We start from the raw sequence: 27783 nt of genomic DNA on the forward strand, positions 1-27783 counted from the left end.
AAAATTGGCTTGTTTCTTGTAAAAGTATGTGCGTAAATATGTGGTGCACATAAAAATGACTTAAATTCATGGACCAAATAAAAAATACAAGTTAAACGGGTTTCCATCGCATTTAAACTCTGGACCTACTGATGGTTTTGGTACAAAAACAAAGTGTAGGTATAGCGAATGTGTCCACTCTGGTATACAGTGCGGGTATAGCCCACATGATGAAATGATCAACAAAAGTGTGAGATTATTTTTCGCAAACAGCAGCCAAGCATCGATCATCATGTCACCAGAATAAGACCCTCAATATTTATTGAAAGGAGCATCAAGCTCGTCACCATGCACATTCACCACCTGGTGAAGTTCATCATTATTTTCTCTGTAGCCTAATAAACTGCATGCTTTCCCATGATGTCATGATATTTTTTATCCAACATGTACTTTACATGCATTAAAAGGTTGGATGGAAATCTGATTGATGTCAAGCCATTTTGAAGATGCTGGAATTATATTTTGGACGACCGTGTACATGCCTACAGGAGACATTTGAAGTAGCCTAATCAGATTAAAACATTGAGTGGTTGAGTTTATGCCACATAGAAAATGTGATAAATACTTTTTAAAGGTTAGATGACAATTACAGTATTTAAGCTATATTGAAGCATTAGGTTCTAGGTGTTTGAGGAACAGCTGGTCGGATTGGAGAAGAGGCAGAGGACCTGTTAAATTTTCCTGAATAGCTAGGCCTACCAGAAGCATATGTGGCCACATTATTATATACTGAACAAAAATATAAACGCAACATGTAAAGTGTTGGTCCCATGTTTCATGAGCTGAAATAAAAGATCCCAGAAATGTTTCATGTGAATAGAAAGCTTATTTCTCTCAAATGTTGTGCTCAGATTTGTTTACATCCCTGTTAGTGAGCATTTCTCCTTTGCCAAGCTAGACCACATCTGTCAGGTGGATGGATTATCAAGAAACTGATTAAACAGCATTGTCCTTACACATGTGCACCTTGTGCTGGGGACAATGAAATGCCACCAAAATCTGCAGCTTTGTCACACAGCACAATGCCACAGATGTTGCCAGAGAATTGAATGTTCATTTCTTTACCATAAGCTCCGCCAATGTCGTTTTAGAGAATTTGGCTGTACGTTCAACCAGCCTCATGACCGCAGACCACGTGTAACCACGCGAGCCCAGGACCTCCACATCTGGCTTCTTCACCTGCGGGATCATCTGAGACCAGCCACCCCGCCAGCTGATGAAACTGAGGAGTATTTCTGTCTGTATTAAAGCCCTTTTGTGGGAAAAAACTAACTCTGATTGGCTCCCCAGTGGGTGGTCCTGGCTCCCAAGTAGGTGGGCCTATACCCTCCCAGTCTCACCCATGGCTGTGTCCATTCACATGAAATCCATAGATTAGGGCCTTCCTCAGTAAAATCGCTGAAATTGTTGCATGTTGCGTTTTATATTTTTGTTACGTACAGGATGACTTGGGAGAATCATGATCCACAACAGACGGCGTATCTCACTATCAGAAGTAAAAATACAGCCAGACGGGCCTGCTACTGTGCCTTTCTAGACCTTATAAACTGTAAAGAGTTGACAGACCCACAACTGATCCAATTGGAATGAAACATTGACATCACAGGGCTTTTGTGCCATTATTCATATTACATTTTCACTGCAGCCAGGAGTAGCATTTGAAAACAATAATGCAATTATTCATTGCATGGCGGTGATGCTCACACTTACTCGCATGATATCTTTGAATTTACTGCAGACAATAGTCTTCATTTATTGCATTTATAAGTTATTTGAATTAGAGGAATTATAAGGATCATTTTAATTTTCCCATCTTTATATTAGAAAGTCTAGGTTCTATATGCCTGAAAGAAGCATCCTTTTGTTTGTAACTTGCAATCCAAAGTGCCACACTGCCATCAACTCTATGTGCAGAAAGCCTGCGGTGAGTGTGTGTCTGAAATAGCCCCCCTCTCGCCAGGGCAGTGGTCCTATTTATTGGATGGAATAGAGACAATATGCCACTACAAGGCTAGTCTAGGAAGGATACTTGTATTGTCCCTAAACAATATCAACAGGGGATCTTTTTGAGCTGCGTGTCTTCACTGTTCCTTCATGTGCAGTTTGGCACCTGGCCTCTCCGCTGCCTATCAGCTATTTCTATTTGTTATTGTGGATTCATATAGAAAATGTATGCAGCTTTGAATGTTTGTGTGTGGTATGACTAAGCAATAAGGCACGGGGAGAGGGGGTGTGGTATATGGCCAATATAATATGGCTACGGGCTGTTCTTATGCACGACGCAACGCTGAGTTATATTGACCTGTGGTATGATTCAGCAATAAGGCACGAGGGGGGGGGTGTGGTATATGGCCAATATACCACGGCTAAGGGCTATTCTGAGGAGCAACGCAGAGTGCCTTGATACAGCCCTTAGTTGTGGTATATTGGCCATATACCGCAAACCCCCGATATGCCTTATTGCCATTATAAACTTGTTCCCAATCTAATTATAACAATAAATACCTTGGTATACGGTGTGATATACCATGGCTTTCAGCCAATCAGCATTCAGGGCTCGAATCACCAGGTTAATAATAAAAGATAGTGCATAAAGGAAATACCACCTTGACATAGGGGAGGCGCATGCAAGCAGGGTGGAATAAATTATATAGTAAGAGCTGCAAAAGAATGAATGTAAACCTGAAGGAAAAAAGACTCAACCCTCCCCAAGCAAAATCATTATAATTGGGAGCTAAAAAAAGCTATCTTCAAAAGTCTTAAATTCAAAGTTGAAACAGATCTACTTTGATTTTGTCGCATCATTGTCTAAATTAGATTGAAGTATATAATTACATGTTATAACTCGTCATTTAATAGGATCTCTGTGGATTCAAGTATGTATAGGCTATTTTGGGAAGTTGACAATCGTTTGCTGACCTCAAAGAGAAGTTAAGATTGGGGGAATACTATCCCTTAGTCAGCTCGCAGTAAAATACACAATACCATTTTAGCATAAAACTCAAGAGTATAAAAAATCTACTTGAATTTCTTTGTCAGGGGTTATAACAAAGAGAGGGCACACCTGCTGATTCAAAGATAAGTAGGGTCATTAAATAGGGCACCTGAGCAGTGACATATTCAATAAGGTGTGCCTAAATAGTGGTCACAATTTCATTGGGTTTCAATGGAGTTGTCATGCCAAATAATGTCAGGGCAAAATGTTCATTGATTTCGCTAAGTAATTGAGAGTCATGGTGTATGTCTGTGTGCGTTTTCTAGAATCCTCCATTTAGACTGCACTCTCTAGCCCCTCCCTGTTTGTGCCCCTCTCTCCTTTCAGCCAATCACAACAGCCCCCGTGGGTCATGTGACAGGAGGCAGATACTCAGGAATAAATATTTTACCAACCAGTGAAGTAGACCCCCCACACACACTGTTACACACCAGAGATCCTGTATATAATGACCAGATACTCATGTTTCCGCCCCAACAATGGGAGTCATTGTTCCAAAGGGGAAAGGCAGGCAGGCGACAAGCTTAGGTCCAAAATAAGCCCATATAAATGCATTGTGCTTAACTTGGACAGATTTTGGTGAGAGTGAATCCTCTTGCTTCGCCTCTTCCTTTCTGTACACACACACACACACACATACATACATTCTCACACATATCCAGGAAGCAGGCGTGGCAGAGAAGACAGGAAAACAAATCCCTACGCTTTAGTCGCTGATTTGTGAAAATAACAGACATGTGCCTTTTTACTTAGAGAGGAGAGGAGAGGGGAAGGGCTTTTTGTGCCTGTGGATGTGTTTTATATAAATCGCTTGTTGTTGTGCTTAAGTGGAATCTGGAGGATAATTGACGTTTGTTACAAGGTAAGAAAGGCCATGCGTCCCAAGTTTATGGCCTACGGTGTAATGTATTTGTGTAATATTTCCAATTGGCTGGTGAGGTAGAACATATGACTTTTGACATGCGTGGCCTTACAGTTTCAGTGTGTACTGTGTGGAAAACCGGCGTGTGCCTGTGAGAAGGAGGTTGTGTATGTATCTGTCCACTGGAGAGCCACACACAAAGGTCTGCTGTTAATGGCTCCAATCTAACAGCCATTAAGGTCCTCTTTAGCCGGCTGCCTTTTTCTCTCCGTCTTTTTCTCTCTTTTATGGACTGATGCTTTTCTACTCACTGGTTGTCTTAAGGTTAAGTCTGGTAGTTGTTCACAAAATGTGTTCTTTTGAATGGCAGGATGTAAGTGAATATGGTTCTCATTCAGTACCACACATAGCTGGGGCACGCTGTGAATATTGTGGGATATGTATTTCTTATATCCAGGGCTCTATCGTTCTTGGGCTCTGTGTCCTGTGTCTGTGCAACTGTGCATGTGTGTGTCATCCTCTGAGTGACATCATTATTGACCGTGACATTCATGCCACTGAAAGTGAGGGGTGCGGTGGGGGATGTGGTTGCTTAGGCAGCCATGTTGTACAGATGAAATCAAATGTTATTTGTCACATGTGCCGAATACAACAGGAGTAGAGACCTTACAGTGAAATGCTGACAGACGTTGGACATGCGTCCTGTCCTTTGACTTTAGGCCCTATCCCTCTATCTCGTACCCAGGTGAGGAGAGGGTGGCTCATAATGATGACTGGAATGAAGTGACTGGTAATCAAACGCAAGGAAACCATGTTTGATGTGTCAATGCCATTCCATTCCAGCCGTTAGTGTGAGCCCGTCCTCCACAGTTAAGGTGGAGGACTGTGATCTAGTCTCTGTTTGCTGGTCTCTGTGTAATCATATCCAGCTCTCTCACAATATGGAGAAGGAAAAACACTTTAGGAGTGAGAAATTACATTTTTTTCAGGCTTTTCAATATGGGATGATTTTTCAATCATTTTGAGGTTGTTTGTCAGTGAGTTGTGTCATAGCTGTGACATCATTATGTTAAGATGCTGTTCTTGAGATGCGGTAGCTATTAGGATCTCATCATTATGATTCATTTCATATGGCGGTGACCAGGGATGACTTAGTACCGTTTCCTATATGTGAATTAGAGTTCAGAGCAGGATGACCTGCTCAATGCCTTTTTTTATCCAATTCTCCCAGAGAATCATGTCACTTGGCCTGCTTTCAAGCTAAGCTTGCGTGTGCTGCAAGTGACCATTAATTGCACAGGTATTAAAACTGAAGTGTCGGGAGCTGAGGCTGTTGTTTTCAACACCGGTGCAAAATTCAGTTTTATTCATCTTTCTTGACTTTGTTCTGGGGCAGAGGTACGCCCCTGAAACTGGTAACTGGAAGTTATTCAGTTTAAATCCAATTCTGCTACAGTTTAATTAATGAAATATGCAAACCCAATAGCTTACCGATGTGCAGATGGACATGAAGTTAATAAATAACAGCGTTGTACCATCACATATCTGTAACAGACACAAACTTTATTAATGTGTGCTCCTGCTCATTAAACCATATCTGTGTGTTTCTCCTCTTTAAGGTTGGCCAACCAACAGATGGAGAATGACGGCTACTCTGAGAAATCAGAGCACGATGCCCAGGAGGATTGGGACAACGGGGCCAATGAGAACGGAGGTCGGCTGACGGAGGAGAGCGACATGGACCAATCGGACGAGTTGTCTCCGGGGCTGCAGGCCACATCCTACGTCGAGCAGAGCCAGGAGGAGATGGCCGAGGTGAAACACGACAGGACATCACTCACAGACGGCTATAACATACACTGACAGGTTATTAGTGGTTCAGCACGTTACAAAGCCTTTAGCTAGCCAGTGATGATTTATTCTAAATCTATCAAATTTATTGGTGAACATCAGGGGCCACATGAAATGTGACGTGGGGCCGGCTTTGACCGCCGGGCAGCTACGTGATTATCAGGACTGTAGGGTAAAGACAAAAAGAGACATGATGACTATTTATCGTAGGAATGGGAAATACGTTTTCCTCTACTGAAAGGAGTCTATTTCGAATGAATCAAAACTTACATTTTCCAAACTTGCTTCTGTGTGTCCCTTTCTCCCAGGCTGGTGAGGCGTCCCAGGTGGAGACGGTGTCTGAGGAGAACAAGGGTCTGATCTGGACCCTGCTAAAGCAGCTGCGGCCTGGCATGGACCTGTCTAAAGTGGTCTTGCCCACCTTCATCCTGGAGCCACGCTCTTTCCTGGACAAACTATCGGACTACTACTACCACGCTAATCTGCTGTCGGAGTATGACAATACTAGACTAGTAGTACACTTGTAGCTCAACTATTACCGCCATTACTTTACCTCTACTATGTCACTACCACTGTACCAATCTACTGTATGAGATAGTAGATACACTCTAACTGAACAAAGCCCTGTGTTCATCTCTCCCTTTCCCTCCCTCCCTCTCTCTCTCTCTCTCTCTCTCTCTCTCGCACTCTCTGTTTTTTTCTTCTATGTCCTCTCTCGCTCTTGCTCTCTCTCTGGTCCCAGGGCTGCGAGGGAGGAGAGTCCATATGGCAGAATAAAGCAGGTCGTGCGCTGGTACCTGTCTGGCTTCTACAAGAAGCCCAAGGTAAACTCGCCTGTTCTTTAAGGGTAATAATACAAAGTGACACTCTCCTATTTCTGGGGTTGGCTGGAGGAGTCATTGTAGTTCTGAGTGACTGGTCTGACTTCCATTCTACGATTGTACCACTGTATAAACATACAACCAATATTCAAGCCAAAATTTGAAAAACAAAAATTCCGTAGTGTAAACTCTGTGGGTTGTGGAATGGGAGATTGCGGAGTTGGGTTAGTTATTTCATTTCTGTAGGGTCTTGGTAAAGAATTTATACCATAGATGGGTCAAATTAAAAAAATATTGAGTCATTGTTCTTTCAGGCTGATATATTCTATCTTATATACGCTAGACTGGGGAAGAGGTAAGAGTGTCTCTGGTGTAACTGCCACAGGGACTCCCAGAATTACAGGTTCAGCTGCTTTCCAAGCCAGGTATACCTGATACACACAGCAACACAGACACGTGATAGGGTGTGGCAAACAGAGGTAGAGCAACGCTTAATTGTAATATGTCACTCTTTTATTCTTTCATTTTGTATTTGCCTGTTAATCTATTTTGTAGTGCTGACCCCAATTAGTTGACTGGTCGATTGTTTGGTCGTTAGGCTGTTGGTCGACCGAGATTTGTTTTAGTTGAGCAGTAACGCATATATACATACAGATAGACATATATACATACAGATAGACATACACTAACGTTCAAAAGTTTGGGGTCACATAGAAATGTCCTTGTTTTTGAAAGAAATTCACATTTTTTTTGTCCATTAAAATAACATCAAATTGATCAGAAATACAGTGTAGACATTGTTAATGTTGTAAATGACTGTTGTAGCTTGAAACGGCTGATTGTTTATGGAATATCTACATAGGCGTAAAGAGGCCCATTATCAGCAACCATCACTCCTGTGTTCCAATGGCAAGTTGTGTTAGCTAATCCAAGTTAATCACTTTAAAAGGCTAATTGATCATTAGAAAACCCTTTTGCAATTATGTTAGAACAGCTGAAAACTGTTGTTTCTGATTAAATAAGCAACAAAACTGGCCTTCTTCAGACTAGTTGAGTATCAGGAGCACCGGCATTTGTGGGTTCGATTACAGGCTCAATGGCCAGAAACAAATAACTTTTTTCAGTCTATTCTTGTTCTGAGAAATGAAGGCTATTCCATGCCAGAAATTGCCAAGAAACTGAAGATCTCGTACAACGCTGTGTACTATTCCCTTTACAGAACAGCACAAACTGTCTCAAACCAGAATAGAAAGATGAGTGTGACGCCCAAAAGGACATTAGTGTCTAGTTTGAGAAACAGACGCCTCACAAGTCCTCAACTAGCAGCTCCATTAAATAGTACCTGCAAAACACCAATGTCAACAGTTGAAGAGGCGACTCCGGGATGCTGGACTTCTACACACAAAAATATATACACTCGCACACACAGTAAATGTGCCCATTTGGGGGATCTGATAGTATTTTTGATTGGCTGAACGCACCACCACTAATAACCTGTGTAGCTTTTCAAGGTAATGTTGTCTTCACCTCAAACAGTAAGCAAACAAAGTCTGTTTTTACATCCATTGAGAATTACAATAGTTCCTCAATGTATTTAAAAACTATATTTTCAGGTCTCTCCCTTTCGACAACCACACAGCATGAAAGGGAAACATGGCATGCTCTGATCCAGTTGAAAAGTCATAAAATAGGCCTACCTGATTACTTCTTATCAGTGCTGGACTTGGACTGAAATAGGTTCTGGTACTCATTTTGGGTGCTGGTAGTGTTTATATGTAGGTGCAGGAGCGCCACAATAATAGATAAGAGATAATATTCTATAGAAGGATCAGTAAGTTCGCTAGCTTCGGGCCAGACCCAAGTTAATAGTTGATACAATGTTTCAAGTTTGTTGCAATCAGGCCAATGTGATTTATAGAATATTTATTTTTATCAGGATATTTTATACCTGCAGATAGTTTATTTGTTGGCTATTTTTACATAGTTGGCAATAGAAGTTACTTTTTAGGTTCGTGTCATTTTCATTTAGATTTGGATAGAATTTTGATTAACCACATGACAATGATTTTGAGATATGAAGACGTTATTACAAATGAAATGAAACTGTTTCATGAAAATGTGCACATGAAAACCATAACTGGCACGCAGATCAGGAGAAATGGTCGGATAAATTGGTATTCAACATGAGACTCCTCGTGTAATCTATTACCCGCAACTTCAGGAGAGTAATGGCAGAATCTGCTAAAAGCCAACAGGAGTGGGAGGAGAATAGTTGGGTCAGGTAATTTTTTTTCTTCTTTTCTGGAGCCCTCTTGAGGCATTTGTCATAAGCTTAAAGCATCAGACAAGCTCAGTGCATGTAGTTGCTTTTATTAAAACACAGTATGTCTATATATGGAGAAATACACCTTTAAAAAATGTTGACCAATCGATTGGTCGAAAGAACAGGCAACTTTCTGTCGTCAAATATTTTTTGTTTCGTCGGGGACAGCCCTACTATTTTGTATGATACACAGTTTGGAATGAGTGCATTCATGTGATAGATATTAACAGTATGTATGTGTGTCTGTGCTTGGGTGTGTCTGTATTCATCATTGTGTCCATGCAGCTATGGTTATTTGTGTTTGAATCCTTTGATTTGATATTTTAAATGAAGTATGGCTGTGTGCATGTATGTGATCGATTTTAACAGTAGTGGATGGGTGTGCGTGTTACAGGGACTGAAGAAGCCCTATAACCCCATCCTAGGAGAGACGTTTCGCTGTTGCTGGCTCCACCCTCAGACAGACAGCTGCACCTTTTACATCGCAGAGCAGGTGAGACGACCCATATACTTCTTACACACACACAGCAAGTGTGTACCGCTGTCGCTGTCATAACTCTGCAGGTCTTTTGTCTAGAAGCTAGCTAAACCCGAGCTATTGTGCTAATGGCTGCCTCAGACCTGAGGCCATGTTAGTGGCAGATCTACATGCTTCGTCCCCAGACTTCAGCTGCCTCCTAACTAAACTCATTGACAGCCCTACTGCTTAATATTACTGTTGTGTATCTGAAATACCAGTATTGGACAAGTCCAAGTAGTAGTCCTTACGGCAGGCTTCACATGCAAATAGACTCTGTCTCAATGGGTTACTATTATGATATTTAAAAAATGAACAGTAACACACACCAGTCCAATAATGTTAACAGTAACACACACCAGTCCAATAATGTTAATGAACAGTAACACACACCAGTCCAATAATGTTAATGAACAGTAACACACACCAGTCCAATAATGTTAATGAACAGTAACACACACCAGTCCAATAATGTTAATGAACAGTAACACACACCAGTCCAATAATGTTAATGAACAGTAACACACACCAGTCCAATAATGTTAATGAACAGTAACACACACCAGTCCAATAATGTTAATGAACAGGAACACATACCAGTCCAATAATGTTAATGAACAGGAACACACAACAGTCCAATAATGTTAATGAACAGTAACACACAACAGTCCAATCATGTTAATGAACAGTAACACACACCAGTCCAATCATGTTAATGAACAGTAACACACACCAGTCCAATAATGTTAATGAACAGTAACACACACCAGTCCAATAATGTTAATGAACAGGAACACATACCAGTCCAATAATGTTAATGAACAGGAACACACACCAGTCCAATAATGTTAATGAACAGTAACACACACCAGTCCAATAATGTTAATGAACAGTAACACACACCAGTCCAATAATGTTAATGAACAGTAACACACACCAGTCCAATAATGTTAATGAACAGTAACACACACCAGTCCAATAATGTTAATGAACAGTAACACACACCAGTCCAATAATGTTAATGAACAGTAACACACACCAGTCCAATAATGTTAATGAACAGTAACACACACCAGTCCAATAATGTTAATGAACAGGAACACACACCAGTCCAATAATGTTAATGAACAGTAACACACACCAGTCCAATAATGTTAATGAACAGTAACACACAACAGTCCAATAATGTTAATGAACAGGAACACACACCAGTCCAATAATGTTAACAGGAACACACACCAGTCCAATAATGTTAACAGGAACACATACCAGTGTTTAAAATAGAAAAAAACAATCATTAAGAATTCTTCATCAGTTACCATGTGAATAATTTCTCAACCTTAAAGTTTTAATAAAGGTGTACGTTTTTAACCAGTTCAAGCGGCAGGTAGCCTCGTGGTTAGTCCGTCGGACTCGTAACTGAAAGGTTGCAAGATCAAATCCCTGAGTTGACATGGTTTAAATCTGTCATTCTGCCCCTGAATAAGGCAGTTAACCCACTGTTCCTAGGCGTCATTGTAAATAAGAATTTGTTCTTAACTGACTTGCCTAGTTAAAAAAAGAAAAAATAACAAATCTAATGTCGGAATTATTTAACAATCACAATTGAACAATAATTCATGAACCTGTTTATTCATGGTTGTGCGGTCTATCAGTGGGAAAGCTGGGGGTGTTTCTTCAGTTTGGTAAGTTTGTTGAAGTATGGGGTGATGGTTGACAGGGCAGTTCGGAGGTCATGCTGCCTGTCCAGTTTGTTTCTGCTTTTAGTTTTCAGCATGGCCATAGCAGAGAAACAATTTTCACACTAATATGTAGTGCTGAAGGGTAACATTATTTGTTACCCTGCAGCATGTTTTCCACTTTCCGGATGATAACGATATACTGTACTTTTTAAAAGAAGTGAAAGTGCCTTTCTCAGCCCAGCTGCAATTATTTTTCCGGTGTGGTCGTCTGGGAAATAAGAGGTCTAAAGGCATTTGTTTTGCAACTTCCAGTTGTCCGTCAATGTAATGAATCATGAGGCTCTGTGGTCCGGCTTGACCATAAGTCTTCAGTGGTAGAGAAGAATGCACCGTTACGGATTTCCTTGGCAACTCCGTCACGACATTCTGTGTAGAGTTCTGCCAGACATGTTTTGCTGAAGTATTTACGGCTCGGTTCTAGAGTTCGCGTCAACTTTGTGAAACCGTCTTTCTCCACAGTTTGAATTGGTTCTACGTCTTTCGCTATGTGATACACAATTGCACTCGTTATCTCATTCCACTTCTTGCTCTTCTTGTCATAGGCAGTACCACTAACGAATGATTCCTTGAATGATAGCTGAGTGCGAGTCTGGCTTGGAGATGTCTTGCTCCGGGGGTTTGCTGCACGCATTCTGGTAGATACTTCACAGTCACGCACATGCAGGGTTTTCAGGTGGTGAAACAGTTTGCTGGTCTTTGACTAACACAATCCGTCGACACAACTTACACAGTACCTGTTTGTTGGTCGAGGTCGGATATCTTAAAGCCAGACCAATGCAAAAATCCATATTATGGCACACCGTCAGAGGTATTCACGTTCATACCGGTATACTGCCCACCCCCACTCACTCTATGTAAGAGTGACTGCTAAATGACTCAAATGTAAATGGTTCCACATCGCACTCGGTGCTCTCTCCAGGATCACTTTACTACACCGTAGTGCGTTCCCGTCATGGCAGCTGCCCCATCAGTGGTCACACCGACACACCCATCTCAGGCCAACCCCACGGAGCCCAGGTACATATCCATCGTGTTAAAGACATACTCTGGTGGTGGTGGGCAAATCAACTCCTCAGTGTTATTTTCCCAGGCGTGTCTGACATCTGTGCCGTGTGCGTAATGGCCATTTGCACTGATGCGCTCTGTCTGGTGCGTTATGTCTTCAGACATGTCCTGGATTCTCCTCCTAATGGTGTCATTGGATAGGGGTTAAGTTTGTTGGCGGCTTACTCTCCCAAGATTTCAGTTGCACGTATCAATCACAGCAGAGAGAATGAGACCCTCTGCGCTGGTGTGGGCTTTTTTTGCACTTAGCAATGCGCTGGGCCACAAGGCGATGCGCGAATGCATTTTCTTGTACCGTGCATACGTTCTTCAGTGAATCTTGTGAGGCCTCCAGATGTTGATATTTTCTTGAAGAACAAAAAAAAGTCAGCTGTCTTTGTTTCTTGGATGCTTGATGTCCAGGTGCCTTTTCATTTTGGAGGGTCTACACCCACCCTGCCTTTTCTATATATGTAAAACCATATTTGATTCAGTCGGGGTCGTATTTTCTCTTCTTGACAGGGACCAGGTTGTCTGCCTTGATGTTGACATTGAAAGCAGCCGTAGATGAACATGGAGCTGCACGTTTTATAAACGTGTCCATGATTTTACTCTGACAGCTAGCCTCCATGACTTAAGTGAAAGCCTACTATCCACATGTGCAATGACTGCAGAACATAGTTAGCTGTCAATCAAGCTACAGTTGCAAGAAAAAGTTTGTGAACCCTTTGGAATTACCTGGATTTCTGCATTGATTACTCATCAAATCTGGTCTGATCTTCATCGAAGTCACAATAATAGAGAAACAATTACATTTTTATTGGATCAGTGTGTATGTCGAGAAATGTCAGTTCATTGGATCAGTGTGTGTGTGGGGGGGCGAGAATGTTATTGTATTGGTCATTGAGTGTGTACAGCGCAAGAACCCTCAGAGTTCGAACATAACTAGCCATTTTACGACTGCGGACTCGCTGCACGTGTAAAGTGAACAACAATAAGCGGTGCACATGTTTTAGATATTATTTTATACAAGTTGTGGGGGTCGCGACTTCCCCAGTTGAGAATCACTGCCCGAAATAACACACTCCCTATCTTTCTATCTCAGATCTCCCACCACCCACCAATCTCTGCCTTCTACGTCTGCAACAAGAAGGACGGCTTCTATATCAGCGGCAGCATCTTGGCCAAATCCAAGTTTTACGGTACGCTGGCTTATCTGCACACCACAATCTTTGTTCTTGTGTAGTCAATCTAGTGTCGGGAATTAAATTGAGCTTCATGGTGTTTCTATCTACTCTATGCCTAAAGGTGTATATGAAACAGATCTTTACAGCATGAACAGATCTGGGACCAGGTTGATCGGTGTAAATTCTAATGTCCTGTTCCAGGTAACTCTCTGTCTGCCATACTGGATGGCAGAGCCAGATTGATGCTGCTGGGCAGGGATGAGGAGTACGTCATCACCATGCCTTACGCACACTGTAAAGGTACTACTTTTTTTAAAATCCAGAAACGGTCTTTCTGGAATCTAAATATCTCTGGTTTTCTGAGCAACTCTAACATTGAATCCTTAATTGCTGCATCCATTTTTGGGCTTATGTATATTCATATTATTAATAAAAAATAAAAATAAAATTAACATGAGCTTAGTTCAACATTCGTACCCCATCAGAACCCAATACAAGTACATCTAAACAACTTTTCATCGTTTTTGGGATTGTCAATACTCCCTGACTGTCTAGCTTTACATTTCTGTGATTTATTAGCGAGCTGGACACATTCAAGAAACTATAAGACTGTAGGTCCGTTGTCATTTCTACAACAGTGTCGATTTGGTTTCAGTCATTTGAAAAATACAGTGCATTCGGAAAGTATTCAAACCCCTTAACCTTTTCCACATTTTGTTACGTTTACAGCCCTATTCTAAAATGGATGAAAACACATATTGTATTTAATCAATCTACACAATAACCCATAATGAAAAAAAAAAACGCATTGATTATATGCAGCGTAGGACACGCCAGATAAACTAGTAATATCATCAACCATGTGTAGTTAACTAGTGATTATGATCGATTGATTGTTTTTTATAAGATAAGTTTAATGCTAGCTAGCAACTTACCTTGGCTTCTTACTGCATTCACGTAACAGGCAGGCTCCTCGCGGAGTGCAATGTAATCAGGTGGTTAGAGCGTTGGACTAGGTAAGGTTGCAAGATTGAATCCCCGAGCTGACAAGGTAAAAATCTGTCGTTCTGCCACAGTTAAGCCACCGTTCCTAGGCCATCATTGAAAATAAGAATGTGTTCTGAACTGACTTGCCTAGTTAAATAAAGATGAAATAAAGGTGTAAAAAAAAATGTTTTGTCCAAATCGGTGTCCAAAAATACAGATTTCCGATTGTTATGAAAACTTGAAATCGGCCCTAATTAATCGGCCATTCCAATTAATCGGTCGACCTCCAGTCTGAATACTCTGAAGGCACTGTATATTGAGCTTTTTTGTTGCTCAAACCACCCGCAGGCCAGATTTGTGCCTACACAGATTGGCCTCAAAACATGGTTAAAACTATCATCTTGTTAGCATGGATGCTCAGTCCTTGCATCCATAGCTCTGTCTCTGAATCTGAGTGGCTACATTTCTCCAGGCCCATCCCTCAAATTTTTACCAGAACAGGCGGGTTGACCGCTTTGCTATTGTTTCAACAAGGATTGTAGTTTTAACACTAGAACTGCTGTGCCTCGTTGGATTCCTCTTCAGGTCATTCTGACTGCAGCATTCTAATTAATATAGTTCATAAATGCTATTTGTAAAAATAATTTGTGTTTATGAAGGCCTTGGGTGACATTAGAATAAGATTTGTTTTTATTTCTTTCAATAACAGTCGCATTTATTAGTTTGTTACTGTAGGCTATATATAAAAACTGAAAAACACATACGCCAACATTTATTTTAAAAACAAAATATTAGTGGATGGCCTTTGTTACAACTATGAAACAGGAAGCATATGTGTTGGAATAAGGTAACAGCTGCTTTTTATAATGAAAAAAATGTAAATACCCCAACCACCAAGCCATCATTATAAGTGCCAAGTGGCCTTGCTAAATAGTGAAACACAGCACAAAATAAATAATGGCATTATAATAAAAGTGTTTATTTGACAGCAGCCAAAATAGTTAAAAATTGTCTGCTTATGCTTACATGGTGTGCGTTGTCACGCAATGACGTCAGTCGGATCTCATTTAGCTGTTATCCATTGTCCTAACAGTTGGCACCATTTTTTGTAAACTTTCACTTGCTTTGACCTGCTTTGTTTGGTTGTAGTGTGAAATAGTCCCCCGTTTTCTCTTTATTGTGTTCCTGTTGTCTTGTCATTCTTCAGCACCGTTGTGGAATACAAAAGGCTGTGCAGGTGTCTTATTTCGGGCGCTCCCGTCTCACTTTGTTCATGGTGCTGGCCAGACTTGTTTTCTTTGCAAGCAAATTGTTAGCCGATGAGAGGGAAGTTAAGAAAAAGTCCACGGTGACATTTGTCCCCTTGCCAACATAAGGTTCCATAAGTCCCATCACCACATTCTCCAACACTCTCTCACCTGTTGCCCAATATTGACATTTTACAAGATATTGAATTGTTCAGCAAGTACAATTACGCACGCTTCCACTGTGTAGCCTAATCCGAGTAGGCCAGAGTAGAATGATAAGACTGCTTTGATTCATACTGTTTTAAAGATTATAATTACAATCGATCAATGCAATAGAAAGAACGTAATTCAGTCACAATTGGGGATTCCATAATTATACATTGCTCACGTCCCTTCACTCATCAACTTACCTTTTCTCCCCATCATACTTAACTTCATTTATTTCATCTGTTATGTGTGTGAAATTAGTTTAGGTTCAGTTTCGAGGGAATTATCTGGGTGATTGTCAGCTTGGGCACTGCATGTTCCAGTGTCAGGAGAAGGAGACAGGGAGAAAGAGGGACAACTGGGGGAAACCATTCAAATAATGACATTCCCTCCTAAAACTGGTTATAACTCCAGTTCCGTTTGTGATATTAAGATTCTAACAATGACAGTGTGTTATAAACTTATTTAGGAAAAGTCGATGACGGAGTGGGGGATTAATTTTTTTTTTAAATGGCTGCTTTAATGGTTCTAGTGTTAAAGGCTTGTCTTTTCTGATCTGCTTATTCCAGTGCCTGCGTAATGGTCTTTGTCGTACTTTCATAATACAGTTGAAGTCGGAAGTTTACATACTTAGGTTGGAGTAATTAAAACTAGTTTTTCAACCACTCCACAAATTTCTTGTTAACAAACTATAGTTTTGGAAAGTCTGTTAGGACATCTACTTTGTGCATGACACAAGTCATTTTTCCAATAATTGTTTACAGACAGATTATTTCACTTATTCACTGTATCACAACTCCAGTGGGTCAGAAGGTGACATAAACTAAGTTGACTGTGCCTTTAAACAGCTTGGAAAATTCCAGAAAATGATGACATGGCTTCGGAAGCTTCTGATAGGCTAATTGACATAATTTGGGTCAATTGGAGATGTACCTGTGGATGTATTTCAAGGCCTACCTTCAAACTCAGTGCCTCTTTGCTTGACATCATGGGGAAATTAAAAAAAATCAGCCAAGACCATAGAAAAAAAATTGTAGACCTCCACATGTCTGGTTCAACCTTGGGAGCAATTTCCAAATGCCTGAAGGTACCACGTTCATCTGTACAAACAATAGTATGCAAGTTTAAACACCATGGGACCACGCAGCCGTCATACCGCTCAAGGAGGAGACGCGGTCTGTCTCCTAAAGATGAATGTGATTTTCTGGATTTTTTTTTCTCATTTTGTCTGTCATAGTTGAAGTGTACCTATGATGAAAATTACAGGCCTCTCATCTTTTTAAGTGGGAGAACTTGCACAATTGGTGGCTGACTAAATACTCTTTTGCCCCACTGTATATCGTGATGAGATCCTGAGGCCATTGTCGTGCCATTCATCCGCCGCCATCACCTCATGTTTCAGCATGATAACGCACGGCCCCACGTCACAAGGATCTGTACACAATTTCTGGAAACTGAAAATGTCCCAGTTCTTCCGTGGCCTGCATACTCAGACATGTCACCCATTGAGCATGTTTGGGATGCTCTGAATCTACGTGTTCAACAGCGTGTTCCAGTTCCCGCCAATGTTCTGCCACTTTGCACACCCATTGAAGAGGAATGGGACTACATTCCACAGGCCACAATCAACAGCCTGATCAACTCCATGCAAAGGAGATGTGTTGCGCTGCATGGTGCAAATGGTGGTACCAGATACTTGACTGGTTTTCTGATCCACTCCCGTACCTTTTTTTGAAGGTATCTGTGACCAACAGATGCGCATCTGTATTCCCAGTCGTGAAATCCATTGGTTAGGGCCTAGTGAATTTTCCAATTGACTGATTTCCTTATGAAGTGTAACTCAGTAAAATCTTTGAAATTGTTGTATGTTGCGTTTATGTTTTTGTTCAGTGTATTACATCATTCTTTATTGAAGTTTTTGTCTCTTATCAGCATTGAAGCTTTGCTAGCTAGCTTACAAGCCAGTGATTTGTTTAGCAAAGCAATGTCAAATTAATATATTTATTTGAATTAACACCTGGGTCAAAACATGAGAAAATAACGATCAACCTGCTTGGATAGGAACTTAAGAATGCAAAAGTTGTGCGATGCGGGCCTGGAGGCAAGGGGAAATAATGGCAGTGAGGGGCCAGTGTGAGAGCTCACTCAAGTTATTGGCAGCACCAGACCATGGACGGTTCTTCCCGCCGTGTGCCATCAACGGAAACGTCACTATATTAACGTCACCAACTAGCTTTGTTAGCTTGGACTCGCCAACCATACCAGTTGTTGCCTATGTAGGCCTATTAGATATTTATTAAATCAATATTTATGGAAGTTCTTGTCTCATCATCATTAAATCTCTGCCAGCTAGATTCCAGTGATTTGTTTAGCATAGCAATGTCAAATTAATAGAATTAACAAATGACCAACCCGCTTGACTTGCACATTCAGAATGCAAAAACAATTTTACTCGTTTAAATTGTTAATGAGAACTTTTTTATTAATATTTATATAACTATGTTGGCAACCATTTACTAAAAGCAATATTGCTTGAGTACCCGGGGATTATCGTGTGATGACTCCCTCCGAAGGGCTGTTCCCGGGCCTCGGCTTTGCCTTGGGCCAAAGAACAGCCCTTAGTCAGGAGTTATAGCACAATAACCTTATTGCTTAAACACCCGGTCCCCTCATCTGATTATCGGCTGGGTCTGAAAAGATTCTCTTCCTCAATGTGCAGCGAATTCAAAATAGATGAAAAGCCTCAATTATCAAGCGTTTTTATTTTGCATAACCAAAATGCCTACTATTTAGAGGGGTAACCGAGCATGGTAACCGAGCATGGTAACCGAGCATGGCCCATTTACTGACTGCTTACTTCTGTCTGAAGTGGCTTGCCTGTAGCTCCTGTATTTACACTGTTGTTCTGGCTCTGTTGCATTCACTGACCTTTTATATCGTTCATGATAGGAGTGTTTCTACGTGTGTGTGTGTGTGTGTGTGTGTGTGTGTGTGTGTGTGTGTGTGTGTGTGTGTGTGTGTGTGTGTGTGTGTGTGTGTGTGTGTGTGTGTGTGTGTGTGTGTGTGTGTGTGTGTGTGTGTGTGTAAATGTTGCTTCTTGTTTCTATATTAGGTATTCTGTATGGCACCATGACACTGGAGCTGGGAGGGAAGATCACTATTGAGTGTGAGAAAACCAAATATGTGGCAGAATTGGAGTTCAAGTTGAAGGTATGTGTGTGTTTGTGTGTGTACTTCCTAGTAGTTCGCATCTTTTCCATGTTGTACAGAAACATAAATACAACATACATGAAAACATACTTTGGTGAAACAATGAAGCGCAATGAGAGGGAAAAGAACTAGAGGCAGGCCCATATACAGTTGAAGTTGGAAGTTTACGTACACTTAGGTTGGAGTCATTAAAACTCGTTTTTCAACCACTTCACAAATTTCTTGTTAACAAACTATAGTTTTGACAAGTCGGCTAGGACATCTACTTTGTGCATGACAAGTAATTTTTCCAACAATTGTTTACAGACAGATTATTTCACTTATAATTCACTGTATCACAATTCCAGTGGGTCAGAAGTTTACATACAAAGTTGACTGTGCCTTTAAACAGCTTGCAAAATTCCAGAAAATGATGTCATGGCTTTGGAAGCTTCTGATAGGCTAATTGACATAATTTGAGTCAATTAGAGGTGTACCTGTGGATGTATTTCAAGGGCTACCTTCAAACTCAGTGCCTCTTTGCTTGACATCATGGGGAAATCAAAAGAAATCCGCCAAGACCCCAGAAGAAAATGTCGACCTCCACAAGTCTGGTTCATCCTTGGGAGCAATTTCCAAAAGCCTGAAGGTACCACATTCATCTGTACAAACAATAGTACGCAAGTATATGAGACCACGCAGCTGTCATACCACTCAGGAAGGAGACGTGTTCTGTCTCCTAGAGATTAACATACTTTGGTGCGGAAAGTGCACATCAATCCCAGATCAACAGCAAAGTACCTTGTGAAGATGCTGGAGGAAACGGGTACAAAAGTATCTATATCCACAGTAAAATGAGTCCTATATCGACATAACCTGAAAGGCCGCTCAGCAAGGAAGAAGCCAATTCTCCAAAACCGCCATAAAAAAAGCCAGACTACGGTTTGCAACTGCACATGGGGACAAAGATCATACTTTTTGGACAAATGTCCTCTGGTCTGTCTGATGAAACAAAAATAGAACTATTTGGCCATAATGATCATCGTTATGTTTGGAGGGAAAAGGGGGATGCTTGCAAGCCGAAGAACACCATCCCAACCGTGAAGCACTGGGCTGGCAGCATCATGTTGTGGTGGTGCTTTGCTGCAGGAGGGACGGCAAATCATGGCATCATGAGGTAGAAAATGTGTGGATATATTGAAGCAACATCTCAAGACATCAGTCAGGAAGTTAAAGCTTGGTCGCAAATGGGTCTTCCAAATGCACAATGACCCCATGCATACTTCCAAAGTTGTGGCAAAATGGCCTAAGCACAACAGAGTCAAGGTATTGGAGTGGCCGTCACAAAGCCCTGACCTCAATCCTAAAGAACATTTGTAAGCAGAACTATAAAAGCATGTGCGAGCAAGGAGGCCTACATACCTGACTCAGTTACACCAGCTCTGTCAGGAGGAATGGGCAATTTAAAGGCAATGCTACCAAATACTAATTGAGGGTATGTAAACTTCTGACCCACTGGGAATGTGATGAAAGAAAATAAAGCTGAAATAAATCCTCTCTACTATTATTCTGACATTTCACATTCTTATGTAAAGTGGTGATCCTAACTGACCCTAAAACAGGGAATTTTAACATGGATTAAATGTCAGGAATTGTGAAAAACTGACTTGAAATGTATTTGGCTATGGTGTATGTAAACTTCTGACTTCAACTGTATCGTTTCACCGACTTTATAGGCTGATATTGTCCTTTTAACGATATATCGATATCATCTGAAAATTCCACCGATAACCAATATTTAAAAAATAAAAGGTTTTCTGAACACTTGTGGCCATGATGTCATTATTGTCACAATGTAAGAAATCACCATTTGAAACATATTTCTTGGACAAATGCTCTTTTGGATAGCAATTTACAGTGCCTTGCGAAAGTATTCGGCCCCCTTGAACTTTGCGACATTTTGCCACATTTCAGGCTTCAAACATAAAGATATAAAACTGTATTTTTTTGTGAAGAATCAACAACAAGTGGGACACAATCATGAAGTGGAACGACATTTATTGGATATTTCAAACTTTTTTAACAAATCAAAAACTGAAAAATTGGGCGTGCAAAATTATTCAGCCCCTTTACTTTCAGTGCAGCAAACTCTCTCCAGAAGTTCAGGGGACGGTCTTCTCTCTCTGTATTGTAGCCCTTCCTGGGAGGCTCCAGCAGTGTGAACGTGATCTCGGGAAAGATCCAGCAGGGAGACGAGCTGCTGGCCACTGTTGACGGACACTGGGTAAGAGTACATGCTTGCATCTCCCTCTCTCTCCCCTCCCTCACCCTCTCTGACCCTCTCTTATGTACATGTGCTATCACAATATCCCTCTCTTTCTTTCTTTCTCTCTCTCTCACACACACACACACACACACACACACACACACACACACACACACACACACACACACACACACACACACACTATATCCCCGTGGTCCTTCTGTAGCACAGTTGGTAGAGCATGGCGCTTGTAACGCCAGGGTAGTGGGTTCGATTCCCGGGACCACCCATACGTAGAATGTATGCACACATGACTGTAAGTCGCTTTGGATAAAAGCGTCTGCTAAATGGCATATATTATTATTATTATTATCTCTCCCCTGTTTGTTATTGAAAGTGTCTGTGTGTTGTTGTCAGGAATGAAAGGTGTTTCTCCAGGAGGGGAGGTCAGCAAGAGATGTTCTGATATGACGTGTTGATATATGGATGGATGGATGGATGGATGGATGGATGGATGGATGGATGGATGGATGGACGGACAACATACAATAGCATTGGCAATGTACAAAAATAAGGCATATGTGTAAATAGCACAACACGTGTGTGTGTGTGTGTGTGTGTGTGTGTGTGTGTGTGTGTGTGTGTGTGTGTGTGTGTGTGTGTGTGTGTGTGTGTGTGTGTGTGTGTGTGTGTGTGTGTGTGTGTGTGTGTGTGTGTGAGATCAGGATGGTGAGGTGTTCCTACAGGAGAAGTCAGGGCAGCAGGAGCATCTGTGGAACCCTACTCCAGAGGTCCGCAGCACCAGACTGAAGAGGCAGGTAGTACAGCTGGACCAGCAAGGGCAGTTTGAGTCAGAGAGGTAAGGACACACACACACCACAGTGTTCTGTCTGCAGGCTTTTACATACATTGGATGGAAGCTTTCCTAAGACCTTTGCCTGTGTATGTGTGCCTTGCAGGCTGTGGCAGCATGTGACCAGTGCTATAGTGGACCGTGACCAGAACCAGGCAACTCAGGAGAAGTTCGTACTGGAGGAGGCTCAGAGGAATCAGGCCAAAGACCGTGGAGACCAACCTTGGCGCCCCAGACTCTTCAACCTGGACTCTGTCACCAACGAATGGACATACACACACATAGAGTATGGACACAGCACACCACCAAGTGGTCATACACACACAGATAGATAGAGTGCGTACACACACACCAAATGGCATTACAAATATAACAGGACTAATACAGACATTGCATCCACACTGGCACACAAACCCCAGAATACATTTCCCCACCTGAAGATCTGGTATGTATGTGAACTTTCCCTCCCTCCCTCCCTCCCTCCCTCCCTCCCTCCCTCCCTCCCTCCCTCCCTCCCTCCCTCCCTCTCCCTCCCTCCCTCCCTCCCTCCACACGGCCGTGGGACCCTGAGCGCTGTCTGGTGCAGTTTGAGAAGCACGGCGTGATCCAGACCAAGGAGAAATCACAGAGACGACATAAAGGACTGGCGTACAGCCGCGCCTCAGCCTGGGCTAGCCAGCAGAAGGTAAGCGAGAGAGACACACAGATGTTCCCTCTTTCCATCTTGGTTTCTTTGCCAAACTGACTAGTTCTAACCATAGAATTTCAATTAGACTGGACACTCAACGCAGTCTTCTGGTGTTTGTGGACCAGTTACCATATTGGGTATACCATTTACAATAGTCTGGCTTCAATGTATAGTTTTGTGAAAATTGGACTGTGTGTGTGTGTGTGTGTGTGTGTGTGTGTGTGTGTGTGTGTGTGCGTGTGCGTTTGGCTTGGTCGTGTCTCAGGCCCAGGTGAATGGGAAACACAGGAAAGGCAGCAGCCAGCCGTCTAGCTGCAGCCAGAACACTGAGAGCAGCAGCACTACACCAGAACCTACACACGAGTCCTCTGATAATGAAGGTAAGACGCACACATTCACCACGTCAGAACCTGCACACGAGTCCTCTGATAATGAAGGTAAGTCAAAAACACACACTTGGTCACATGCAGGCATGTACATACACACACAACTCATGATGCCCATACATATCCTCAGACTATCAGTAAACCAAACATAGATTTTCTCTCCCTTGTCACATTACTAGGGTACCTGAGCCAGTGTACACGGTGCAACAAGGAAGTGAAGGACATTGCCCTCATAGAGGCCTCCATCGCATCCATACAGAAGACAGTCCTCTGATAATGAAGTAAAGTCAAAAACATGCAGGCATGTACATACACACACACAACTCATGATGCCCTTACATATCCTCAGACTATCAGTAAACAAGACATCCAGAGGTAAGAGAGCACACACATTTTTTAAACATAAAAGATAATTTAGCAGACACTCTTTTTATCCAGAGGGACTTACAGGAGCAATTAGGGTAAAGTGCCTTGCTCAAGGGCACAACGACACACACGTACCGTACCTTCGGAAAGAATTCAGACCCCTTGACTTTTGACATTTTGTTACGTTACAACCTTAATCTGAAATGGGTTAAATAAAAAAATCATATTCAGCAATCTACACAATACCCCATAATGACCAAACGAAAACAGATTTTTAGAAAATGTTTGCAAATAAAAACAGTAATACCTTATCTACGTAAGTATTCAGGCCCTTTACTATGAGACTCGAAATTGATCTCAGGCACATCCTGTTTCCATCCACCTGTGGTAAATTCAATTGATTGGACATGATTTGGAAAGGCACACACCTGTCTATATAAGGTTGACAGTGCATGTCAGAGCAAAACCAAGCCATGAGGTCAAAGGAACTGTCCGTAGAGCTCCGAGACAGGATTGTGTCGAGGCACAGATCTGGGGAAGGGTACCAAAACATTCCTACAGCATTGAAGGTCCCTAAGAACACAGTGGCCTCAGTCATTCTTAAATGGAAGAAGTTTGGAACCACCAAGTTTCTTCCGAGAGCTGTCCGCCCGGCCAAACTGAGCAATTGGAGGAGAAGGGCCTTGGTCAGGGAGGTAACCAAGAACACGATGGCCACTCTGACAGAGCTCCATAGTTCCTCTGTCGAGATGGGAGAACCTTCCAGAAGGACACCCATCTCTGCAGCACTCCACCAATCAGGCATTGGTGGTAGTGGCCAGACGGAAGCTACTCCTCAGGAAAAGGCACATGACAGCTTGGAGTTTGCCAAAAGGCACCTAAAGACTCTCTCACCATGAGAAACAAGATTCTCTGGTCTGATGAAACCAAGATTGAACTCTTTGGCCTGGCACCATCCCGACGGTGAAGCATTGTGGTGACACCATAATGCTATGGAGATGTTTTTCAGTGGTAGGGGCTGGGAGACTAGTCAGGGTCGAGGCAAAGATGAACGGAGCAAAGTACAGAGAGATCCTTGATGAAAACCTGCTCCAGAGCGCTCATGACCTCAGACAAGGGGCGAAGGTTCACCTTCCAACAGGACAATGACCCTGAGCACACACACAAAGCAACACAGCAGTGGCTTTGGGACAAGTCTCTGAATGTCCTTGAGTGGCCCAGCCAGAGCCTGGACTTGAACCCGATCAAACATCTCTGGAGAGACCTGAAAATGGTTGTGCAGCAACACTCCCCATCCAAGCTGACAGAGCTTGAGAGGATATGCAGAGAAGAATGGGAGAAACTCCCCAAATTAAGGTGTGCCAAGCTTGTAGCGTCATACCCAAGAAGGCTGTAATCGCTGCCAAAGGTGCTTCAACAAAGTACTGAGTAAAGGGTCTGAATACTTATGTAAATGTGATATTTCAAATTTTCTAAAAACCTTTTTTAGCTTTGTCGTTATGGGGGTATTGTGTATATAGATTGATGTGGGGAAAAAGCGAAGGAATAAGGCCGTAACCTAACAAAATGTGGAAAAAGTCATGGGGTCTGAATTGTTTCTGAAGGCACTGTGCACAAAATGAACAGGACGCTGCAAGATGGAGATGACAGAGCAACTCTGCCCCCTCCTGGTCAACTCGGGCACCTTCAGTTTTAGCAGGATTTCAAGTTGTTGTAGTTCATACCAATGCTGGGAAAGGACAGATTTTAGAAGTTTGATAGATGACTGAAACTCTCCCGCCTGTCCTTCCGTAGGAACCTGATAGCGTTGGGTCGTCAACTGGGCCGTCGTCAGGAGACTGAGGACAATGTGACACCAACTGGACGCCACTGTTTCATCCTGTGTGTCCTCCTGCTCTCCCAACTCTTCCTCAACTACATTTTCTCCTGAACTACCCTGCAACAGAAGTTACCCCCCCCTCCCCCCCAGGCACGGATCTAGGATCAGCTCAACACTCCCTATTAACCCTGACCTTAACTATTAGATGGAGGGGCAGCTTCGTCCTGTTCTCCTGATACGGGAGGGCCACAGGTGCCATAGCAATAAACACAGCCACCCACAGCCACCACTCACCTGCCAACCAGAGCCGAGCAGAGCGCCCTCCAGTGTAGCCAGACAGCACGGCACCCAAGCACTTTGGACTGAGAAGACCACGACAGAAAGAGATCAAAAAAGAAAGAGTGGACTGACTGGGGGTGTTTTTTAAAAAGATGAATGAGAGAATAGGGACTGAATTAGCTTTTTTTAATAGGAATGAGAAGGAATTATTGTTCTACAGAAGAGAATGTTCCACCTGTCTTTTATTAATGGATGTAAATGTGTACTTTTTATACTCCCCCTGCAATACTATTGTGTGTGTGTGTGTGTGTTGTGTGTACGTACAGTAGGCCCTATGGGCATTGATGGACTACGGCTTGGAGTCCTTAATAGTCCACCTTCACTACAGACTTTGGGCCTTAACGCTGAAGCCAAAAAGAAGAGAAAACAATGTGACATCGACAAAACAAAGTAAACTCGAGATAAGAAAAAGAAACTTCCAATAATGCAATCGTCTTTTTGTGTAGATCTATAATATGTCACTTTTTGGGCGATCTGACCAAATTCACATAGAAAAATGTGCTATAGATCTGTCACTGATTGAAAGCAAGCCGTAGATATGTTCTATGTGCTTTATTTCTATGCTTCCCATTAAGTTTTGTTTTTGCGTCTTTTTGCTTTCGGTTTTGTACACTAGCTTCAAACAGCTGAAAATACGAAATATATTTGCCAGCGGTTTAGATGGTACAATTATACTCTACACTATACTTGCTTGTTTTGTCACATAAACTGAAAATTGGCGAATTAGAATTTTTGCAACCAGGAAATGATTTCTGCGTAGTGCATCTTTAATAATGATAATGATGATGATGATTTTACCAAAACAGTATTTATAACCTGAAAGGTAAAGAGTACTTGTTTACAGGTTTGTGTGTGTGTGTGTGTGTGTGTGTTTATATTGACATATATAAACGAAGGGTAGTCAGAGAGAGGCAGGTTAGAAAGGTAAAAGGGATGTGGGTCTGTCTGTGTATGCCTGTCGCGCCATCAGGGAATGGATTTGTAGCACTGCTCTGGTGTAGACAATCAGCCAAAGAGGACAGATGATTGGCGGTGTAGAGAGAATGAACCGGGGAAGAGAAGAAAGGAAACAACGAAAGACTGTTAAAGGTATAGGATAATGAGGTTGTTGATGGGTCGGGTGTGTAATGTACTTCAGACGGCACTGTTTGGTAGAACTGTTCTCGATGTGATTACTGGGGGTCAATATACCCGTATGTATATATTTGTCTGGAGCACACACACACACACACACACACACAAGCACTGTGTTACCAATGAGATTCAGAATGTATTTATTGTGTGATTCACCTTGATTTACGGATCATACTCCGCTTGGAAGATGGATGCAAGTGGTGACAATCGCGAGTAAGTTTGTTCTCCCTTGTTCATTAGGCACCAAGCAGGAAAATGGACTGAAACAGGGAGGGACACTGGACTTGACACTAATTTCTGTTCTGTTTTAAAACGGGGTTGTACCCTATTGAACATGACCCAGGTGTACCAGGGGAACCAGGTCTGTGATCTAGCCTTGGGATGTTACTCGTACGTACGGACAGTCAGGCAAGTTGGAGTCAAACATTAGGGTCAATATTGAAAAACCAACCTCTTTGGTTGGTGTAAACTTGCCCTTGTCCAGGCACCCAATGGGGAGAAGGAGATGAAGGAAGTAGGAATTTGACTTTGAATGCTTTGATTCACAGTTTGTTCTTTTGTTTTGCACTCTACTGTCATGTACACAGATCTTTTTGTCATATGAGAATGAAAGAACATGATTTTGCTAAAAAAAAAAATCATACCTGTTGCATACTGTAGCACTACAGTAAACATTGACATTTTGACTGGACACCCATTCATGCTCTTTTGATTAAGTTTCTCCACAAAATGGTCAGTGCTGAAAGTCACATCTGGTTATAAAGTGTCGCAAGGAAAGTCCTACAGCATAGCTAGTAGACACTAGGCAGATTTCCATAAACCCAGGTTTATCCGACAAATGATGATGGGAAACTTTTTTGATTGGCGAATAAATGATTGGCGAATAATTTAAGGTCCGCCGGTCCCTTGATGTCATCACGT

The 27783-nt window shown here is 42.1% G+C and overlaps 1 protein-coding gene across 1 annotated transcript in view; it reads left to right on the forward strand.

Annotated features, from left to right (window-relative positions):
- Positions 1–23478, forward strand: part of osbpl5 (oxysterol binding protein-like 5) — a 99275-nt gene extending 75797 nt beyond the window's left edge. Inside the window, exons 11-23 of the mRNA XM_052465208.1 lie at positions 5516–5711; positions 6056–6240; positions 6490–6571; positions 9286–9384; positions 13300–13396; positions 13583–13681; positions 18935–19032; positions 21206–21295; positions 22003–22136; positions 22237–22416; positions 22680–22815; positions 23084–23255; positions 23384–23478. Of these exons, the coding sequence (XP_052321168.1) occupies positions 5516–5711; positions 6056–6240; positions 6490–6571; positions 9286–9384; positions 13300–13396; positions 13583–13681; positions 18935–19032; positions 21206–21295; positions 22003–22136; positions 22237–22416; positions 22680–22815; positions 23084–23255; positions 23384–23478 (1663 nt within the window). The remainder of the gene's footprint in view (positions 1–5515; positions 5712–6055; positions 6241–6489; positions 6572–9285; positions 9385–13299; positions 13397–13582; positions 13682–18934; positions 19033–21205; positions 21296–22002; positions 22137–22236; positions 22417–22679; positions 22816–23083; positions 23256–23383) is intronic.
- The last annotated feature ends 4305 nt before the right edge of the window (positions 23479–27783 follow it).

Source organism: Oncorhynchus keta, chromosome 17 (genome assembly GCF_023373465.1).
Source record: "Oncorhynchus keta strain PuntledgeMale-10-30-2019 chromosome 17, Oket_V2, whole genome shotgun sequence".
NCBI lineage: Eukaryota > Metazoa > Chordata > Actinopteri > Salmoniformes > Salmonidae > Oncorhynchus > Oncorhynchus keta.